This window comes from Parus major, chromosome 2 (assembly GCF_001522545.3).
Source record: "Parus major isolate Abel chromosome 2, Parus_major1.1, whole genome shotgun sequence".
NCBI classification, from domain to species: Eukaryota; Metazoa; Chordata; class Aves; order Passeriformes; family Paridae; genus Parus; species Parus major.
Genome location: NC_031769.1, coordinates 40,860,008 through 40,881,594, shown reverse-complemented (window position 1 = coordinate 40,881,594; position 21,587 = coordinate 40,860,008). Strand labels below are relative to the sequence as shown.

Here is a 21,587-nt window from a genome sequence, read left to right as displayed (position 1 = left end):
GGCATTAGCCATTAAAAATGAACAAAAAGAGGTGGGCACAGAAAGAGAGTAAGATTTTTAAGTTACAAAAAGGTCAGCTCAAGATAGTGTTTTTGGTAGAAATACTACGTGGAAGTTTCTGGATTGGTGGAGCAACAAGAAGCAGCGGGAATCAGGCATGCAATTTTTGTTATGTCATAGTACAGTTTAATGAGCAGAAATTTGATTTTGCCCTGAGGAAGTGGCTTAAACCAGGATTCATTCCCAGAAATTCTTTACAAACCTGCATCTTCCCTAACACAGTCTGTGTGTGTGATGATGCTATTGGTACTGCTGGCTCTGAGTTTGCAGTGTTTTTTAAATGTAGCTGATACACTTTTCAGTTTTGATCATTTTGATGAACTTTTTCCTGAGAAACTTAACAGTTACCCTGGTAAGAATGGTGTTTGAGCCAGATAGTCACCCAGGAGATGATGTCTGACATGCTCAAAGTTATCAAAGATGCTTGATTTGACACAATTTAACAGTCCTGTGTGCAGGATGTAATAATATTTTTGAATATATTGTGGCCTTGTGTGTGCAAGGCAAGAGCCTAGATCTGGCACTGAGTAGGCACTTTATTTCCAAACATATAAGAGTACTGACTGTGCTAATTACTTATCATGTATAATAATATATAAAAGTAAATTCAAATCATCACTTGTTTGTAGTCCAGATACTTTGCTGTTAGTAACATTGGTGACATTAGCAGAGAATGAGAAAATGCTTCTAGCTATCATTAGTTGACATTTTGTTGACACTGGATGTCCTGATTTTTTTTTATTTTTTTATTTATCTGATAGCTTCTTTTAGAAGAAAAGAGGAATCCACAAGTGTCATTCCAATAAAGCTTATTTCTTTTAATGATTTTCTTTTTAAGAAAATTCAAATAGGCACTAGATAACCTTGATTTCTTGAAGAAGCTGCTGGGATATTAATGGGACTCAACTTTCTAAATATACCTGCCAGAAGAAATAAGCCTTGCTTTTACAGAAGTTATGGGATAAGAGTGCTAGTTCCTGTAACAGTGCTATCAAAATTCCAATCTTTTCTTTGACTGGTCTAGATTTTTATTTTAAAAAAATCTGTAATTTTGTGGTATAGCCTCTTAGTCAGAAGCTGTACCCCAAAGGAATGGGAGAGAGCTTTTTGGCTAACTCTGTGTAATATAGTCCATGTACCAACCAAACAAATTGTGAATTGAACTCTAGTCTGAAATAGAAAATGCCATTAGGTGGCTAACCTTGAGGAGCAGCAGACTCAACTGTTTATTTATGGAGTGTTATTTATAAGGAAAAGATAATTTTAGGAATGTGGATCAGCAATGATTTTAAGAGGAGAACAGAGAAGTTCTGTTGGGGCACAGGGGGTTGTGGGTGACTGCTGAGGAATCTTTCCCATAAAGCTGCCTGTCTGCCAGTGGCAGCAGTTTCCTGGCAGCATGACCAAGTGTGTTCAGTGATAGCTGTGCTAATTCTCAGCACAACATTCAGACACTTTGCAGCTGTGCATCAGGCACCATCATTAACAAACAGGTGACAGGATTTTACATGTTTATGAAGAAGTGTGTGCATCTGGAATAACAAGGTTCATCTAATGCAATCCTCTTTGAATAGTTAAGCATTCTTGAGGGATGTAGAAGGTTCTGGATCTGAGTTTTGACACCACAGGTAACTCAAGTAAAACTCTTCTTTTTCGTCTGTCGTACTGTCAGGGTTTCAGGAACGCAGCGTTTCTTCTCTGGTGAAATAAGGTAGAAGTTAAGATTATCCTCTTTAGATAATATGTTGGTGTTTACTTGCTTTGGTTTATTTAGGCCATTTCCTGCTTCCAAAAGCAGGGGTATCATTTGAGATACTGCTTAAACTAGTTCAGAAAATACAAGATTTTGTGACAGAGATTATTTTCTTGTGTGTTCCTTACCTATTATTCTTTTGGAATTGTGATATAGGACAACATGAAGTTAAAGTCTATTATCTTTACTAGAAGAAATAACCTCTGAAAGTGAATTGCCAGATCAAGCAGTTTTTTCTCCTATTTTTCCATATTTTTTAATGTTTTGTGAGTCTCTACATTTTAATTAGTTTCTTCTTTTTTTTTTCTTTTTTTTTTTTTTTTTAACTGTCCACCTGAAACATCAGATGGAGGGGATAAAGGCTGAGCTGTACAAAACTATTCTCAGTCTAATGATAGTTGATGTAAAATAATGCTCCTGTGCACCCCCTGGTGAACCACTTTGGACTTTCTGGCATAAGTTGTATTATAATTTCAAGGTAAATTTTAGAGTTTTTCCTAAAAGCAGAACAGAACAAATCTGGTGTGAAACATGCCAGAGGTTCACTCTTCAGACCTGTGATGTGAACTCAGTCTCTGTCCAGTCTGCTATAAAGGGGACCTTCTTTCTCCATTTAAGGTTTAATAATTTTGAAATTGTAATAAAGTGCCAAAGTAGAATAAAGGTGTGAATTACTTTAATGGGTGAACTACTATTCCAGTTCAACTAATTGTCATTTTGGGTGTCAGAATTTCCCCTCTGAGCTGGCAAAGAGCAACTGCAGGCCAAATGCTTCCCCTGACATCCAAATACAAACAGGTAACAGGCTGTTTTTGTGGGGGTCTGAAAGGGAAGAAATCATTTTCTTTGTATCTAATAGTGTAGTTAAGAATTATTAAAAAAATTATTCTGTAACTAGATCTGCAATATAGCCCTCCTCATGTGGTTTTTATGCCTTAAAATGCCATGCCAGTTCATTCTTCTCATCCTGTGGATCTGGTATTTGTGCAGTCTCTGCTTTCCTGTCCCCAGCTTTCCCTTGCCTGTGAGCAGGAGCAGCTGTACGCATGCTCCAAGTCCAAGTGTCTTTTTAATAGGATTGAAGTTTGAGCTCTGTAGGATTGAGCCTTTAGCTCTGATTATCTAACTGCTAAACCAGGTTTTAATTGTGATAGTGATTGCAAGGGCAGTCAAGTCCAGGTTATTGAAGATATTTTTGTCCCCTAGATGATCTGAACCTTGATTTTTTTCAACTGTAGCAAGGAACTGTTCTATTTAGAGGAGGTACTGAATTGTTTCATTTTATAAGTTTATGTATTTTTTTTCCCGTTTCTTCAGGTGATAGTTTCTTTCAAGCTGTAATTTGTTTTTTATCTGTGTGTAAGTATATATCCTAGTATGACTTTAGAGCTATTACAGAATGTATTAGAGATGCTAAGAAATAATTTTTAAAATGCTCATGCAATTTTAGACACTCAGCTGTAGAAAAGAAATGATTTCTAATTCACTATTACCTTTATTTATCTGTGTCTCAGCAGACGTGCCCAGGTCTGTGGATTGTTTCCTACTATAATTTGTTTCTAGTGTTTCCTAATTCCTTTTTGTACTTGACAGAAAGGTGTATAATTGAAGTTGGGAGATGAGCTTAGCCATGAACATACAGTGCTAGCTAGCCACAAGTGCAGTAATGGAAGAACAACAGATCAGGATGGGAAAGTAATGTTTGCAGTATTACTGACAGTCCCTTTTTGCTGTTTAGTACAGACATAACAGGGTTTCTGAATTTGCTCTGCTTTTTGTCCTCTGCATGATTAAGTACTTTTCAGGCCAAAGAGCACAGTGAATGGCCTGTAATGATTTAGCTAAATTAATCTCCAGGCAAAGATGGTACCAGTTAATCCAATGACTATGCAGACCATCTAAAAAATGAAATCTGAGGTAATCAGTTGGAGGTATATTTAAGGATAATCAAGGGAGTGTATATTTAAGGATTAAATGTACAATTAGACTAAAAGTAGAATTAAATGTCCCTAAGCCTGATACAGCAGCACTGACAATGGTTAAGATAATCTAGCTAATTTTGATTTGATTTTTTTGCTAGCTTTCTGGAACAGCTACTGTGTCAGCAAACAGTCCTCTGGTAAAACTGTTTATGCAAATAATTAATAAAAATTTTATCACTAGCCAAACCCAATGCATATTATTGAATCACTTCCACCTCCAAAATGCATGTATTCCAGCTGCTATCTATATAATTGAGAGTAATACTCTGTGTAAAAAAACCAAACCCCTTTATTCCAAATCTGCTTCTAATTTGAATAAACATGAGGTTCTGATTCATGTGGCATTCCATAATTACTAGTGAAAAGTCAGTGAAATCTAATCATTGGAGTGTAAAGAACTTGGGTTCCCTTGCAGTAAGGCTTAAAATTAACTTTAAGTGGATCAATTGCATACTCTATTCAGTATAAAAGTTGCACCCCTTGCTAAAGGAGCTCTGAAATCAATGCAAATTTTATTTCAGGATTCTGTGCCAATTTGTTATGTGCCAGTTAATTTGCTTTGTGCTATCAGTTTTATTTCCTAGTATGTGTATGTATGTGGACTTGCTGATACTGCCCATTAGAAATCTCACCCATCTCATTAAGGCTGTCAGTTACTTAACTAGATCTTACTAAGTTGGGCTCAACTCTCTTACAGAGAGAGTTTGTCTTGGCTTGGCATTACTTTATCTTGCTCAGTGAATCATCCAAACTGGCTTCAGTTGTTCTGTCTAGTCTTGATAGAAAAAAACTTGGGGTTTTCAGCTTGTGGTGGTGAGCTGTAGTGGTTCTTTATTTGAAAAGCCCAGAATGTGGAAATAAATCCCAGCTGTGATAACAGAATTGAATTCTAAAATTTGATCCAGAGGAGGAGTGGAAGGAGCAGGTGAAAAAGGCAGAATTCTTCTTCATTAATAGAGAGTTTTCAGTTTGAGATGAACCAAGTGATGGATTTATCAGACTGAGAATAATTATTAGAAGCTTTTCAAGCAGAGAGTTCCATTGACCTCAAGAAGTTGGACATATAATAGAAGACAATCTTCTAGGCCTAATTTGTTATACATACACATTAAATGCTCTCCTGCTATGATTTATAATGATTGTTTTCTTTGAAAAGACTTAAGGATTTTTGTTTGGGTTTTTTGAGTTTTATGTGTTTATCAACTATGTGAATGTGTATAGTGGATGAGCAATGAAATTGCAGGAAGAGTCAGGGTGGTTTAATTAACGTGTTGTCTTGGGGCAAGACTGTTAATACTGCTTGGATTAACACGTCTTTACCATTTCTGTCCTCTTACAAATATGCTGACATGTGATACTGCATACAAGAAATAGCACTGTGAGAACTGGATTTACATATAGATTGGTATTGCAAGACCAGATGACTGTAAAGGTTAAATTTGTAGTTGTCCATCTTGTTGTGCCCTCTTTGCATATGTGAGTGGTGTGTTATTTACTAATGTGGCAGTATTTTTCTCCCCTAAATTTGCTTAGCTAGCACACAAAGTGACATAAAAGAGAATTACAGCTGGCTAAATGACTTCAGTTCTGTTACTTCCTAACTTTTTCGTTGCTGGGCATTGCAGGCACAATCATAATGGAATCACAGAGTACACTGGCTTGAAAGGGACTTCCAGAGGTCCTGCAGCTCAGCACGGTGAGAGCAGCAGTAATCAGGTCAGCTTGTCCAATCCTGAACACCTCCCACAGTGCAGGTGCCACAGCCTCTCTGCACAGAATCTTGCAGTTTCTCTAGGGATTTTGTCAATGGGAGAAAAGTGTTTTTGATAAGGAAAGGCATCATACTCAATGTGCTGTGCTGTCTGGTGAGCAGCTAAAACGGGCCTACCTTCTGGGACCCTTAGCAGAAGGTATTTGTCCTCCCCTTCTTCACAGGAATATAAGGCCTGAAGAACCTACTACTTCAGGTTTCTCCCCAAGGATCTCATTCTAGAGAGGAAGCCCTGTAATCCAGGGGAGTGTCTGAAGTGGAGCTTCCTGCCAGCCTTTGCCCCATGCTACTGTCCTGCACCAACCTGCAGCTCAGTGCAGTCTTTTGTCTTTAGCTCCCCAAAAGTTACAACTGTGTGACTTTCAGACCCCTTGTAGAGTCTGAAGTGCTGCCTGGAAGTGATTGGAATCCGTCCTGCTGCACTCTGTGGTTTGTAAGCTTGTACACCTATTTTGGATAGTGTCAGATACTCTTGTTTGTTGCCATTTGTTTCTAAAACATTTAACTGGTAAAATAAAACTGAGTATGTTTCGGGAAGTTGTCCTTCACTAGTATCTGTATTGCATTTGGTATAGGTTTTGTTAAATTTGTTTATAATGTGATACTCTCTATCTTACGGTTGTGATTTATGCTAGCCTTCAAGGTTTTTTTGCTTTAATTTAGGACAAGTCCGTGGGGCTTTTCGCGCATTTTGTTTTACAGTCTCGTGTTACTATTTCTTTCTGATGATACCAGTGATGAAATATATTTATTCCCAGTTCTTACTGAATTTATGCAATGCTGCAAACTCCTCTTGTGTTTTAGGATTCAGATTAATCATTTCTGTACTTCAGTAGCCCTCATTTCATGAAAGGTGCTCGCAAGCAGGTATGGACTGGTATTGATACTTAATTTTTCCCTGTGGATTCTGTGCTTGGGAATTAGCTCCTTTTCAGCCTGTTCCCAGAACTGACTACCTTAGGTTTATGGAAATCGATTTTTAAGAGGAACTGTCTTTTGAAGAAAATATGAACATGTGAGGAAAAAGTTGTCCAACAAACATTATTTGGTGCATAACAGGATTACAGTGCTGTAGGTAACCCAAATGAGGAGCTCTGTTGAACAGGATGTTTAGTCACAGATAGGTTCTTTATTTTTAAACATAATCACTTTCAGAGTTAGCTTTGATTATTTTTTTCTGAATGCTTGCACAGGCTATACTTTAATGTAAATATAGATGTTCTTTGTTTCATGTTATATGTTTGTTCTTGCTCTTTAAACAAGAAACCAGTCCTTTATCTTCTGAAATCGCTTATTGTCTGGTCCTCATCACTGCTACATTGTTATGTTCAGCCCTAAATATAGTCAGAGGTCAGAGTAAAACACATCTGCAGTGTAGGAAAAGGAAGCTTTCTGAGCTTATTCTTTAATGATGAAAAGACTTTTGTTCCCAGAGATACTTCTGCAAAACATTAACAAAAAGGCATTAGTACAGTTCTCTAAATGGTTAGTATCTGGATAATGTGCTTGTCTCCAGATGCCTAGCAGATTGTTTTTGTTGAGAAGGAAAAAGATTGCAGAGCTATTTGTCACCTAAGGTAGAGGTTTTGTAATCATTTTCTTTGCTTGCATTGTCTGTGTGTCAGCCTGTCTATGCAGTGTTAGTGTCAAGATTCATTTCTGCTTTGCTTGCTTGCTTTGCAGGCATATCTCTTGAAGAAGGATAGGTATTTCTTGGTTCAGTGGATGTCTCTGCTATTGCATGTTGTATCCAATTAATCTTGTGTGATAGACAGATTGCCACACTTTGATCCTTGCACTTGTCCCTAGCTGAGAGATTTTCTGAACATCAAGTATGTTTAGCATATTCAATGAAAAACAACCCCAAGCAACAAACCACAAAATATATACAAGTTGTCCATACACACAGAAAAGAGATGTTTTAATCATTGATGGTCCTAGTTTGAAGAATTTTATTTTCTCTGGAGACCTGAATTACCAAACACAAATAACAGATTTGGCAAGAAATTAATTTCTGGGCACTCTGTAGACATTCTTTCCTGATGTAAGCTTTTTCTACCAAATAATGCCTGGTTTGAGCTATTAGTGCTGAGTGATGTATCCACAGTCACATAAATGCTTTGACCCCATGCTGTCAGAACACAAACTCAGACACAGCAGTTACTTACCTATTCAGGCAGATACACCTGGATTATTTCCCTTGGAATACATAGCTTAAGGTAAGTAGAAAATTTGCCTATTATACCATTTTTCCTTTGCTGTATGAAGGAGAAAGTAACTCTGTCTTGCTGATTGGTTCTGTACATACACGACAAAAAGAAAGTTCCTATTTTGTTTTTTAGCTGTTCTTGAAGAGTGGAAAATCTTACATAAAAGAGATGCAGGAGTTTGTTGGATATTAAAAAGTTTTACTGCCTTACAGTTAAGATTAGGTTTGATAATCTGTAAATGACAATGTATTTGGAAGTTAGAGAGCAAGTGAGTGGATGAGGATGATTTCAGGAATCAGACTTTACAGTGGGTAGTAAATGTGTTTCAGACTTTGTTTTATTTCAAGATTTAATTTGCAGTAAACAAAGTTTCTATTTAGTTTCCATTAATTTCAGTTTTCTGTATGGAAATGATTCCTCCTTTCAAAGCCTTATAGTGGGTTTTTGTGGCAAGATTTTGGTAATGTGGGGGCTTACAGGGCTGGTTTCTGTGAGAAGCTGCTGGAAGCTTCCTTTGTGTCTGACAGAGCCCATGCCAGCTGGCTCCAGGATGGACCTGCTGCTGGTGGAGGCTGAGCCCATCAGTGATGGTCATAGTGCCTCTGGGATAGCAGACTTAAGAAGGGAGGAAAAAAGGAACCCTGCAGAGCAGCAGTAGAGAGAGGAGTGAGAATGTGAGGGAAGCAGCTGCAGACTGCTGAGGTCAGTGAAGGAGGGGAAGGACATGAAATGGTCCAGCTGCCAGAGCAGACATTCTTCTGCAGCCCGTGGTGCGGTCCGTGGTGAGTCAGGCTCTCCCTCTGCAGCCCATGGAGGACCACAGTGAAGGAGATGCCTACCCACAGCCCCTGGAGGACCCTGTGCTGGAGCAGGGACCAACATACTTAGACTTGCACTGGAATAGGTTCCTTGTAGGATCTATGGATCTGTGCACAGAGAAGCCCATGCTGGAACAGGTTGGTAGGATTTGTGACCCTCTGGGGGACCCACGCTAGAGCAGGCTGTGCCTGAAAGACTGTACCCTATGGAAAGGACCCATGGAAGTGCAGTTTGTGAAGAACTGCAGCTCATGGGAAGGATTCACTTTGGTGAAGCTGGTGGATGACTGTGCCCATTGGGAGGGAGTCTGTGCTGGAGCAGGGGAGGAGTCTGGACCATAGTTCCCCTCAGGCAAGATGTGAAGTACTGGCTGCAACTCCCATTCCCTGTCCCCCTGCACCACTCTGGGGGAGCTGGTAGGAAGTAGTAAAGTTAAGCCTAAGAAGAAGTGGTGGGAGGATGGTGTTAAATAATTGTTTTTATTTTTTCATTACCCTACTCTTATTTGATTGGTAATAAATTAAACTAATTTCCTTAAGTCAACTCTATGTTAGCCATGAGGTAATGGGTGAGTGATTTCTCCCTGTCCCTTAACCCATGAGCCTTCCATTGTATTTTCTCCCTCCTGCACAGCTGAGAAAGGGAGTGAAAATGCTTTTGGTGGGCACCTGGCTCCTAGCCAAAGACTGCCCACCACAACCAGTAGCATGATCATAAGCTGGTCTGTATTTGAAATAATAAATACAACTAACTGCACAAGCTACATTTGATCACCGCTAATGAGGGATGGGTACAGTAAGCTTGCATGCTTTGCTGTCAGGTGCATGCTACAGTAAGTTCAATTAAATGTGTGGTGCCCAGTGGAAGAAGAGAAGTGGCACATGCAGGTTAGTTCAGGTTTGTCATTCCTGATCCAGTTAGCACTGCAAGAAGCTAACAGCTTCTACTGCTACTACTTTGGGGTATTCTTACTGTATGTGCTTTACAAAAAGGATTCTAACTTTAGTATTGAAACTGGTGAAAATCTTACAGGGCCAATTACTCATGTTAGTGTATATGTGCTAAAGCTCCTTGACCTTACAGAGTTATATTTAATCTTACACCCACGGAAAACCTGCTTGCAAGCTCTCAAGTTACACAAATGCAAGTATAAATGGTGCTTGCAAACCTATGCCATTATTGAAGGGAATGCAAAAATCAAAATGAGGCCTTTGACTTTTATATGCACTAGTAGGGACCAAAGATAATTAGAGGACTCTGCAGAAAATATGACAATCCTTGTCTAATCTGAAAAGGCTAACTCTGTTTAATACTGCTTCTAACTTATTTAATCTTTCTCTTGATGCAGACGTGTTTCTTAAATGTTGGGGTTTTTTTTAAATCTTTTGAATTGTTTTGGGCATAGGAGGACTTAAAGAATACTTTCCTTGGAATATTACAAAATAGTATATTTTTATCTGGATGTTTTAAGTTCCTAAGATTCATCCTCTTGCTCCTGACTACAGTTCTTTTTATAGTACATAAAAATGTTTTCATGCCTAAATGAAGATTCTTAGAGTATTATTTTGTAATTATATGAGGAATATGAGGTCCTCAGTGTGTCCCTGATGTAGATGGATATACATGTCCCTGATACCCCAAGGTAGACATGGTCTGTGCTTACTACTGTGGTGGAGAGAAGGCTGATTTACTCTGTGCCTTCTTTGCCTTGGCCTTTACTGGTAACAGACTGAGATGAGAGGGAATGTCTGGAGGTAGACTGACCCTTGGTGGAGGGAGGACAGGTTAGGCAGCATTTAAGCTCCATATACAGCTCCAGGGTCTCTAATGGAATTTGGGAGAGGTTTGTGTAGACTAAAGGAAAGTGAATGTCATTGATTTTTAAAAAAAGGGCAAGAAGGAACTCTCTGGGTGTTCTGGTAGCATTTGAAGAGGTGCAGGTTTATCAGCTTCTCCTCAGTCCCTGGGAAGGTGGTGGAGCAGCTAACCCTGGGGGTATCTCCAAACACATAAAGGACAAGAAGGCAATTAGAAGTAGTCATAATGGACTTACAGAGGGAAAATCATGCTTAACCAACATGATATCCCTCTAAAATGGAAGTTACCAGCTTGATGCTTATGGGGAGAGCAGTGGATGTTGTTTGCTTTAGTGTTGGTAAGGTTTTTGACCTTGTCTTCCCTTACATCCTCACAGACAAGCTGACAGGGTATGGATTAGATAAGTGGGCAATGAGCTGGATTTAAAACTGAACAACCTGGCCTAGAGGGTTGTGATCAGTGGTACAAGGTCCATCTGGAGGCCAGTCACTAGTGGTGTACCCCAGGGGTCCATAATGGGGCTGGCACTGTTCCACATCTTCATCAGTGACCTGGGTGATGATGCAGAGTGCACTCCTGGAAAGTCTGTAGATGATGAAAAACCTGGAAGGAGTGGCTAATGAGCCGGGGGACTGTGTGCTGGCATGGAGAGAGAGATCTTGGCAGTCTGGACAGAGAGGAGCCTCTTAGAGATAAGCTCAGGACGTGCCAAGTCCCGTATCTGAAGATACTTGAGGGCAGACTCTTGTACCAATACAGGCTGGAGGCCATCTGGTTGGAAAGCAGTTCTGCAGAGGTCTTGGGGGACAACAGGCTGACCATGAGCCAACAAAATGTTTTTGTGACCAGCAGTTTCCTGGGCTGCTTTAGGAAGAGTGTTGCCAGCAGGTTGAGATCCTTTACTCTACTTGGCAGAGGTGAGGCCACATCTGCAGTGTTGTGTGCAGTTCCAGGATCCCCAGTGCAAGAGGGGCATGGACTTACTGGGGTAAGTCCAGCACAGGCCCACAAAGATGATGAAGGTCCTGGAGATCCTTCCCATAAGGAGGGTCTGAGAGAGATGGGGCTGTCCAGCCTGGAAAAGAGAAGGCTCAAGCGTATCTTATCAATGTAAAAATACCTCATGGGAGTAAAGAACAGGGAGACTGATCTTTTTCAATGGTGCCCAGTGACAAGCCAAGAGGCAATGGGCACTTGCAAATGAATCTGAACACCAGAAAATGCACTTCTGCTATAGAGGGCATTGAACACTGGCATGGGCTGCCCAGAGAAGTTGTGGAGTCTCCATCCTTGGAGATAATCCAAATTTATCTGAACATGATCCTGGGCAGTTGGTTCTACATGCACCTGCTTGAGCAGGGTATGGGACAAGAAGACCAAGTCTGTTCCAACCTAAATGAGACTGATTCTTTTAGTTTCTTCCCCTCAAAAAACAAAGCAAGATTAGACCCAGGTAATTCTTGACAGTATTGTTGCATTGTATGGTTTGTGAAATATGTTGGAAAATGAAGCTCTGAGCTGTATATCTGTATTAATTACCTAGCAGGTAATTTCCAGCACAGCAGTTTAATTTGAAAAGTTAACTTGTGAAAGAAGATGTAGAAGGACAGAGGCACATTTGCCCTTTGACTGAAGTATAGCTTTTGACTCTGTAATTCTATTCCAGGCTCGTCAAAGTCTCTTTTTCCTAAAAGCATTTTTTAAAATGCAGAATGTTTCCTTCAGAAGCAATTTCTTACCCTTACAGGTTTCATCTGTTAAAAAAAAATCAGCATGTTTTCTGATGGAGACTGCTGACTAGAGCATCTGGTTTGTATCCTAGCAGATGACCTCTCTAAATTAATCGATCCCAGTTCTGATGGGGTGACCTGTTTAAAACAGCTCTCTGCCGGTGTGTATTTTCATGTCTTTGGTGTTTAAACTTTGAGGTACATCTCTTCCTGGGATTTTTAGAAATTGTCTTCTATTTTCTCTTCAGCTTTTTCTGAAAAATACTGGTGCTTCAGCCCAGTATTGGAAACTGATTTTGATTAAAATGATTTTAAATATAAGCCCCTTTTTCCTGGATGTATGTAACTGGTTCAGTATTGGATTTCTCAGGGTCAGCACCTAAGCCAGGCTGTACTGTTTGTTCCCAGGCTGGGCAGCACACAGCTCAATAGCTTTTACATTATGCTCTGACCACACGGGGTGGAGCAGATCGCTGCTTTCCTAGGTCAGTTTTGCAGTTACGTTTTACAGAATGAGGTAAAAAATAGTCTGTGTCTGATAATTCAGAAAAGCTGCCGTTAAAGGATAATCACTCCACATAATCCTTTGTGTTCTGCTGAGTGCTTACGCACTGGATACTACTAAACTGCATGCTGTTTTCATGGAAAGAAAAAGCATGAAAGAGTGGTTGGACTTTTATGACACTTTAAAGATAAACTAGGTTTGTATTTTATGACTCGGTGTCCACTCCCATGGTGTGGTGCTGTGGTTTAAGAAAATGTGTTAGTTAAAGAAATATGTATTCGTTAATGTAAAAGTTAGTTTATGTGCTCCTAAAAACCTATTTAATAGTTACATAGAACAGCTAATGAGGAGAGAGGGAAATATAAAAATGATATTGCTTTCTGAAGATGACTGCTCAGTTCCTGTAGCATATATTGTAAACTTCTTCCTTAAATTCTTTTCCTTGGAAAGTGAGAAAAGAGCAGTTGTTTGCATGGCATTCACTGAAGGTCACTAGTGTGTTGATGACTATAATAGCAGAGTTGTGGTTGTTTTGGGTGACCTTGCACAAGTCCTTAAAATAGGGTTAGTTAAGGTAATTAAAATTTCTGTCTTTACAGTGTGCTTATTAAACACAATTGATCCTAATGTTACATTGTACTCATCCTCCCTGATGATGATGTAAATGAAAGGCTTTCATTTACAACAGTGCAAATGCTACTTTCCTGGGCACTCCAAGTGTTGTCCATAGGGTGGCTTGCTCTGACCATGGATGTTTTGCAGTGTAGCAGAGATGTAATTTCACAGAATATTCTGAGTTGGTTGCTGGTTTGTTAGTAACAATTAAGAGGCAAGGAAAACCCATTTCATCAAGAAAGAAAGAAGGTTTTCTGGCCCTTGGTGAATGTTTGGGAGAAAAAAAGAAAATTCTCAAAATATAATTTAGTCTGCAGTCTGGTAATGGGTAATTTGTTTGTTTTCTGATGCTGTTAGCAATTTAAGGCTACACAGCTGTTACGTGTTTCTGTAAAAGGACATTACCTGCTAGCTTGTTCTCTTTTTGTCTCACTCTTGTGCACACGCACACAAATTTGTGTCCCTTCCCCTCCCTCCTGGAGAACCGCCGGCCAGGATATCCTCTGGGAACAGCAGCACCATTTCCCAGTTGGAGCTGCGTGCATTTAAGCTCACTGATCTCAATGCCATGTGACTGGAAAGGCAAGGAGCAGATTGCCATCCAGTGCACACTCTCCAACCCCTCAGATAGAAAGAAAAAAAAAAAAAAAAAGAAAAAGAGAGGGTGGGAGTGAGGAGGGGAGGTTCCCTTGCTTTTTTTGTAGCGCTCTTAATTCCTGCTGGAGCTTGTTTGCCGCAAGCTCAGTTCATGGCAGTAACAGAAGCAGCAGAGCCTATCTGGTAGCTCAGTGCTCTCAATGAGGTCAAGCTGGATCAAAGGGAAGCCTCCTGTGGAAGCATCTACTGTAAGTTCTGATACTGCTTTTTCCGTGCTGCCTCCAAATGAATCGTAGCCTGTACAACTGAGCCAGGCTTCGGTGCTTTATTCCTCCCTGACTGATAATTTTGCAGGTTTTATGTTAATTGAACTTGTCAGTGGGGCGTCAGTTGGGTAATAATGCTGTGCATTTTGGGAGAAAAGGGCTTATCGTTCTCTCCTTTTATTTTCCGAGGGAGTGGGAAGAAGAAAGTGTGGTTTTGTCCTTTTGAAAAGCTCCAAGCTGCTGAGGTTACAGCTCACCAGATTCTGTTTTATGTAATCTACATATTCTACTTTCTAAATAAAGCAACTGTAAAGTGTCTTGCAGATGTCCTTGGGTTTCACCAAATAGCTATTCTTTTAGGAATAGCTACCTAAATATTTAAGTAATTAAAAAAAAAAAAAAGTAAAAAAAAAAAAAGTACTTTATTCAATGGAAGCCTCTGTAGTAACTAAATTTCAAAGAAACTCCCTTTACACAAGCTGCAGTTCACCTGAGGGGTCTCTAATGTGATCATTCAGAAATATTCCTTTGAAACCTAATTCTGGATATCAGCTGGTTTTAGTGAAACTTTTCAGTTGCGTAGGCTCCCACAGTGAGATGAAAAATTTCTTGTTTTATGTTATGTACTAGCTGTTTCTGCAGAAATGTAATTTAGCATAAAAGAAGGCTAACTTTTGCAGGGAGTGTTGTCTCATTTACAGCACAGAGTTTTTGGGCAATAATGACATGCTGGGCTGTAATTTTTTATCTACAACCCAGATAATTTTGTATCTATAACCCAGGTTTTGTTTTTTTAATCTTGAAGTACAAAAAGCTTACCTGAATACATATCTGGAAAGCTTGCCGAGTGGTTTCAATGGATTGAACAAAGTAACTACCACCTGTTTGGATTATTGTTAGTTATACATTGTAAACCCTGAGGAAAAATAAAATATCACAAGTCATTATCCCTTTTGCCATAAAGTTTCTCTTGAAGGGACTGGCATGGTACCTGTCTATTGATATTCAGCTTGTATTTTTGGAAACTCAGCAGCACTGGCATTGTGCTGTGAACTGATGAAGTGTTGTAATAGTTATAAAGAGTTATGGCAGTGCTTTACTTCCCAAAATCTAATGTCTTTGGTTTTTTTTCCAGAGGTGTGTTGTTTGATTATAGTTATCTTTTTATCTTCTTTAGTTCATAACTTGATTTCCTTAAATATCTACCTTTTAGTTTGGATAGAGAAAGGGAAAAAAAACCTGTGAAATCGGGTCATGCAGCATATATGTATGACATGAATATTTTCTGGGGAGATTTATGAAACAAACTAGAAGACTCATTTTGAACTGCATAATTCTATTTAATGAAAAGATGACTTGTTACTTAAATATGCTATGAGTTTTATCTGACAGGACTGCAGTATAAATATGAGAAGAGAATGTGTAAATTAGCATTTCATCCTTAGTATTCTCATTCTGAGGAAAGGATCAAAATCCTTTATGAACCCATCACTGGATTTGTTTAATTTATTTTGACTTTATATCTTTTCTTGGTTTTAACAGAGGCTGTCTTCAGTTCATCGAAGACAGGTCCATTTTTAAACATATATAGTGGGGAAAAATACCCATTCTGTATCTTTTTGTCCAGATGGTGACGTTTCTTTTCATTTCAGCATTCAGCTTCTGAGTTGATCCTAGTTGAAGATGAAATGACAGATACTGAAGATAATGAAGAGGAGGATTTAGGAGTCATGGATGATCAACGTAGTGTAATTCTCCATCTCATCTCTCAGCTCAAACTTGGCATGGATCTTACCAGGGTATGAGCACCGTATCTCTTTTATATTTGTTCACTGTTGTTGTTTCTTCTCATCTTTCTGTGTGTTTGTGTGCACTGCTGGTTCTTTTGAGTGGTTTTTTCCCCTGTGGACAGTGAAGTTTTCCTCTTTATAAAAGTGTGGTGGTCCCAGAGAGCTGTGGAGGGATGTCTCTTGCTAGGCAGGCTTTCACATGACATGACCACATCATCAGGTATTTTAGAGATGGAGGGACAGGGAAAGAAAAAAAGAAGAATAAAAAAATCCTCCAGAACTCTTGCTTATTTTTTGGCAAGTCTTTCAGAGTAACCATATGTTGTGTATGTAATCCACAAGTATGTCAGGGTGCACTGGGTGTTTGAGGAACAGTAATGGCAATTGTTTGGATGAAGGATATACATGTTCACATAACTGCTTTGTGGATTGGATTCCATTTAATTGCAAGTCAGCTTCAAAAAAAAAAACCATGATGGTAAAGAAATTGCAGTCTTCAGTGTATCAGTTCTTGTCAGTGTTGAGCAGCTCACCAGTTTAACTTTCTGTGCATTCTTTGGTCCTAGAACCAGGGTTGTCACAAGCTTATCCATACTGATACAAGCAAAGAAAAGACAGTGTCAGAGAAATTTTCCCTTAAGCTCTTAGAGTTCTGGAAATGAGGTAGATGTTAAGGAAGCAAGGAATGCTTCTTTTTGAGCAGTCTTGTATTCCAATGAAAACTTCTTATGGGGTTTAATAAATAATCAAGCAGATTTCTGTAAATATAAGGAATATCCTTTCCTTGCACTAGTGTTTTCTACTTAAAAAATCCCCCAAATAGAAGTCCTGCAGTCCACTTTTCACAAATAAGAGCTCATTCTGACACTCTCCACAAGTAATACAAAATTTGGAAGGAACAAAGATCCAGAGAATTTCTCTGTCACGTGAAATAGTTTTGCAGGAAGTTATTCTCATGTGCATTTTGATATTCTGAAGAGTTCATCTGCTTTTCTTTTTTTTTTTTTTTTAATTTATTGATCAAAAATGATAACTTTCTTACAAAATAAAGTTTTCTCAATATAGGTTTTTTTTCCCTGCTTCCTCTGGGTCTATTGTTAGTGTTCTGAAATTATTGCATTTTTAAGACTGAGCAATCCTGTGTTCTGTTGCTGAGTAGCTGCACAGAAATGAATGTTTGATTCTAAATAAAACAAAAGTTTCATCATTTCATTTTGAATAATTTATACCTGACAGTTTTTAGTATGTCTGGGGTTATATACAGTTCATTTTTGGTTTTGTTTTTCTTACATTCTTGCTTTTTCTTAACTCTTCTTCTTTTCTGTGTTGGTTTTCTAAGGCTGTCTGAGTCTGTAATGTTCAAACTAGGCTAAAATTTCTTATCCATGGTCCTTGTGTCTTCAAAACATTTTGTCTTTGGCAACAAACAAGGTTTTTCTTTTCTGATTTTCACTGTTGTCTTTTTGTCATGGAGGAGTAGGCAAAACCCAAAGACACACAGTTAATGTAAATAAGAGAAATTCCTGTAAATAAGAGAAGTGTAGACATTTATAAGAAAAATACATATATGATACCCTGTTTCTTACATAGTATTCTTAGAGCACAGTTTTTAAAGATAATGATAAATGTTGAAATGAAAAACAGGCATATGGCAAAGTTAGATCCGTCTGTAGATTTCTGTATGATGCATGAATACACATATGATAAGTATTAATGAGACATGCCACATGTGCACATCACTTTTCTGCCCATTTTGAGGATTAAAAAAAAATACAGGACAGCTGGCTGCTTTTTTTATCAACTTTGCTTACTGTCATGAGGCCCTTGGGGCCACTGACATGTGACTGTAAAGCTGGGTTTGTTGGCTGCACTTCATCCCATTTTTCATTATTCCTCTGAAAGTGAGGGCAGTACCTTGATGCTCATCACCTTCTGCTGGAAGTGGTTGTGGCACAGTAGTTGGTAATATCAGAGGCTGTTTTTACATGTTTCCATTTTCCTGTGTCTTCTTCCCTAGGGCTGTGTCTTTGGTTCATTCTGGGAGCTGTGGATTGCTGTATGAGACTCACATGAGCAAACAGCTTTTTCTGAGCCCTTGGTGGTTTTGGGTTCTGGATGCATGAGCATTACCTTCACATTCCATATCACAGGAAACAGCATCTTTTCCTTATGTTAGCCAAGGCCTTTCCTGTGCTGAGAGCAGTTTACCACAGTGAAGATAGCCACATTTAATGTTGTGGAGGTGCTTCACTTCTGGAATGTGTCATACTGCTGTGGCTTTTAGCAAGGAGTTAAAGAGTAAAAACTGCTGTGAAGGAGGACACCTGCAGTGAAGTATCAAATCTGTGTGGGGATTTGCTAGAATGGGCTAGACTCTGTGATGGCCAAATAGACTTGAGCAGCTGCTAGAGAGAGTTGGGTGGGGAGCAGGTCACAGCAGCAGAATGTGGTTTACAACTGGTGCTTCAGACTGGGACAGGACTTTCAACCTCATTTAAAACTAGAATTGCTGGGGAAAAATCCAAGTTTCTAAGTTGTTTGTTCTTCAAAAAGATGAAACACGGTGCCAAAACCCACTGACAGCCTTTGTTGGCAAATGGCATCTAATGGATTGGAGTTAATGCTAACAGTTTGTACAGATGGGTAATCACTCCCCTGCATTCCCTCACCTTCCTTACATAGTTAATATGTGCTAAAAATAAAGGGTTTCCATTCTGTGTAAAAGGGCTGTCAGTAATTCTGCAGAATGTCAACGTGCTGTAAATTGGCATTGTGATGTGTTCACGATGTCATAAGCTTTTACTTTGCTTGCTAATATTCTTTTACCTTGCAATTTTAAAATGTAAGTGGCATGAAAATAGCTTGTTTTAGTCCCACAATGGCACAGATGACAGTGAAAAGAAAGCTTTTACACCTCTAAGAGAAGGAGATCTCAGTATGAGGTACCTTGGCTGGATTTCTGAAAAAATGATGAAAAATGATGAGAGAATTAAGAAAATTAGGGAATGGTGCTGCTGAAAAAACCCTGTTTTTTCTCTCAGTAAATAATAGTGGGGATAAATATCTCTGTTCTTAAGATGTTGTGCTCATTTTTCTCAGTTACATTCAGATCTAGTTAAGTGAATTCAAACATAGGAAGTTATAGGCAAGTTTTGAGCCAGTATTGTCTTTTTAACCTCAATGAAAATGAACTCTTATACTGCTTTCTTTTCATCTGAAGATTGAGAATGAGTAATAATATATTATTCTAACATTTTAGAATGCAGTGAGGTGACTTTTGCTTCAGACTTCAGAAGCTTGGTATTTATTCTAATGAGTTTCTTTTGTCCAGTTGGTTGTCGTGCTGGCATTTTCTCAAAGTCAAAAATTAGTCAGTTTTGACTTCCTATGCAATAAAAAAAAATAAAAATAAATCATAGTCCTGTCCAAAGCCAGTATAAAGAACTTAGGTCTGAAGTGTATTTTTCTTGTTACTTCATTCTGTCTGGCTGAAGAAGAGTTGAAAACCACATTCCTTTGAGAGCTGGAGTGCTGGCACAAGTGCACAACAGCCCATTGCTGGCAAGAAGAATGCTGTACACTTGCAAATTTGTTTATTTCTATTTCTCTTATTTCTCTAGAAATCAAGATAGGGCCAATTAAAAAAATAAATTATTGATGTGATTTGTATTCTTTTGCTATGTTAGTGTGTGGTGGTGTTGCATATTGAAACTTTGAGGCTATGAGATTATTTAGTAAAAGGCAATGCTTTGTAGGCATATTTTGTAATACTGCAGTTGTGTAAGCTTTAAAACTCTAGTATTTGCCTCCTTGTATGGAAACAATTCAGTCATTCACTGGATCCTTTCCTGCCACAATTAAGGATGTCATTTCCAGCTTAGTTGGGCTTTTAAAGCAAGATTGAGCTGGAGTTCAGGCCTTATTCAGATTTTAAATTGATTGTTGAAACTCAATAATGAGAGTCCAGTGATTGATCACATCTCATTTAGTGGCAGTGCTGGTGTAGCTGTGTTAAGCAAAGCACACATCTAGAACTTAAGGGAGGAGATACCAAGACTCTGTGACCACATCAATGGGATGAAACCACAGCAGTCTCAGTGTTGTACCATAAAATCTGCATCATCTGAAGTATGGTCTGCAGTTTTCTTCTCCTCTGTTTGTGCCAGTGAAGGTCACTGTCTTTAGAGAGAGGCTCTTGGACACAGCGAGATGGAGAGTGCTGTTTATTCAAAGGAGTTTGCCCTTTCAAGTCTCTGCAGTGAACTCACAAAGGCACTACTGATGTTTCCAGACAGAAGTTAAGGGAAATTTTTTTATATGTTTTGCTGTCACTTTCCCCTCTGGTAACCTGATCTTTTAGTGTACAATTTATATTTAAATGAGATCCTGAATTGAGGATCTTAACTGCTGAATTGCATTTTTTTAAAGATTATATTGGATAATGGATATTTGGTCAGAATGAGAATGCTGCAAGAAAGATGGAATTGTTTAAAGATCTAAAAATATGAAAAATTTACTGGCTTTCCACTTCACCTTCAAAATTTTGGATTTCACTTTTGGAAACCAATCTCCTCAGCCTGTCACTGTCACACCACCAGGACTGTAGGCTGTCTTTAGTTCTCAATCTGCCACACATGGTGTAAAATTAAGGTTGTCTGTCATTCAGTGCCTCAAATAGGTTGATAGCAGAAATCATGTGGAGTCCTCAAGGCTTAGAGAGTAGAGTCAGAGGAATATTACAGTTGGAACTTAGCTTGATTTATATCTAAACTTGTAAAAATTTAGCCTGTAAAGGACTGTATGTGTGTAAATATAAAATACAGAAGGAGAGAGCCAACAAGCAGATAAGGTACCAGACACAGCAGTTCTCTCTTTTACAGGGAGGTACTGTGAGTGCTGTGTAGCTGTAAGGACTGTTCAAGCTGCAGTGACTGGAATTCTTGTTCCTGTTTACAAGTTCTCTTTGAGAAGGTCTGAATGATTAATAAAAGTTTGTTGATAGCTTCTATTTCATTATCCATGGGATCCAAAAGGGCTGATCTGTGCTCTGGTCCCATTTAGAGTAGCAAGCTGGGCCAGCAGGGGGAAAGCTAACGTGTTTGTGACAAACAGTGGCTCCCTGCCTGCTCTAAATAACCCTTGCTTTTGGGAAAGGGAAAAAGTAAATGCAATAAAGAATTAAAAAGCAAAGCAGAAGAAGTGCTGTAATAGAGGACAGCTGTTGGTTTGCATCTGGCATCATTGAGCCACTTGGATTCACATAAGATAAATTTGTGTGTGCCAGAAGTTCCTTTTACGAGAGCAACCCTTGGGCTCCCCTGCAGCAGACCTGCACAATGGGGCGAGCGTGGGGGAGAAGGAAGGGAGAGAAATAAATTATGTCCTGTAGCCCTTGTTTGCCTTGCAGCACTCACCAGGATGTCTCACTGGAAAATTCTAACAAAGTGTTGTGAAGTGAATGACCTTGGCTACATCTGCCTTGCTAGGGAAGGCCCTTGAGACTGTATCCAAATCCCGTGGGGCTGGCTCCCTCCAGGGAAGACTGCCTAGTGCTCAGCCCCAGGCTTTTTTCTGGGCCCATGGGAGCCTCTCTATTGCCATGATATGAATGTAATGGTTTGTGCAGTTTTTGTTTCAACTTGCCTGAAATAAAGCAAAGCCATGCAGGGGC

The 21,587-nt window shown here is 39.1% G+C and overlaps 1 protein-coding gene across 1 annotated transcript in view; it reads left to right on the top strand.

Moving 5' to 3' along the window:
- The window catches only part of OSBPL10 (oxysterol binding protein like 10), a 112,217-nt gene that overhangs the window by 73,582 nt on the left and 17,048 nt on the right, over nt 1-21,587 (top strand). Inside the window, exon 7 of the mRNA XM_015617802.1 lies at nt 15,779-15,925. Within this exon, the coding sequence (XP_015473288.1) occupies nt 15,779-15,925 (147 nt within the window). The remainder of the gene's footprint in view (nt 1-15,778; nt 15,926-21,587) is intronic.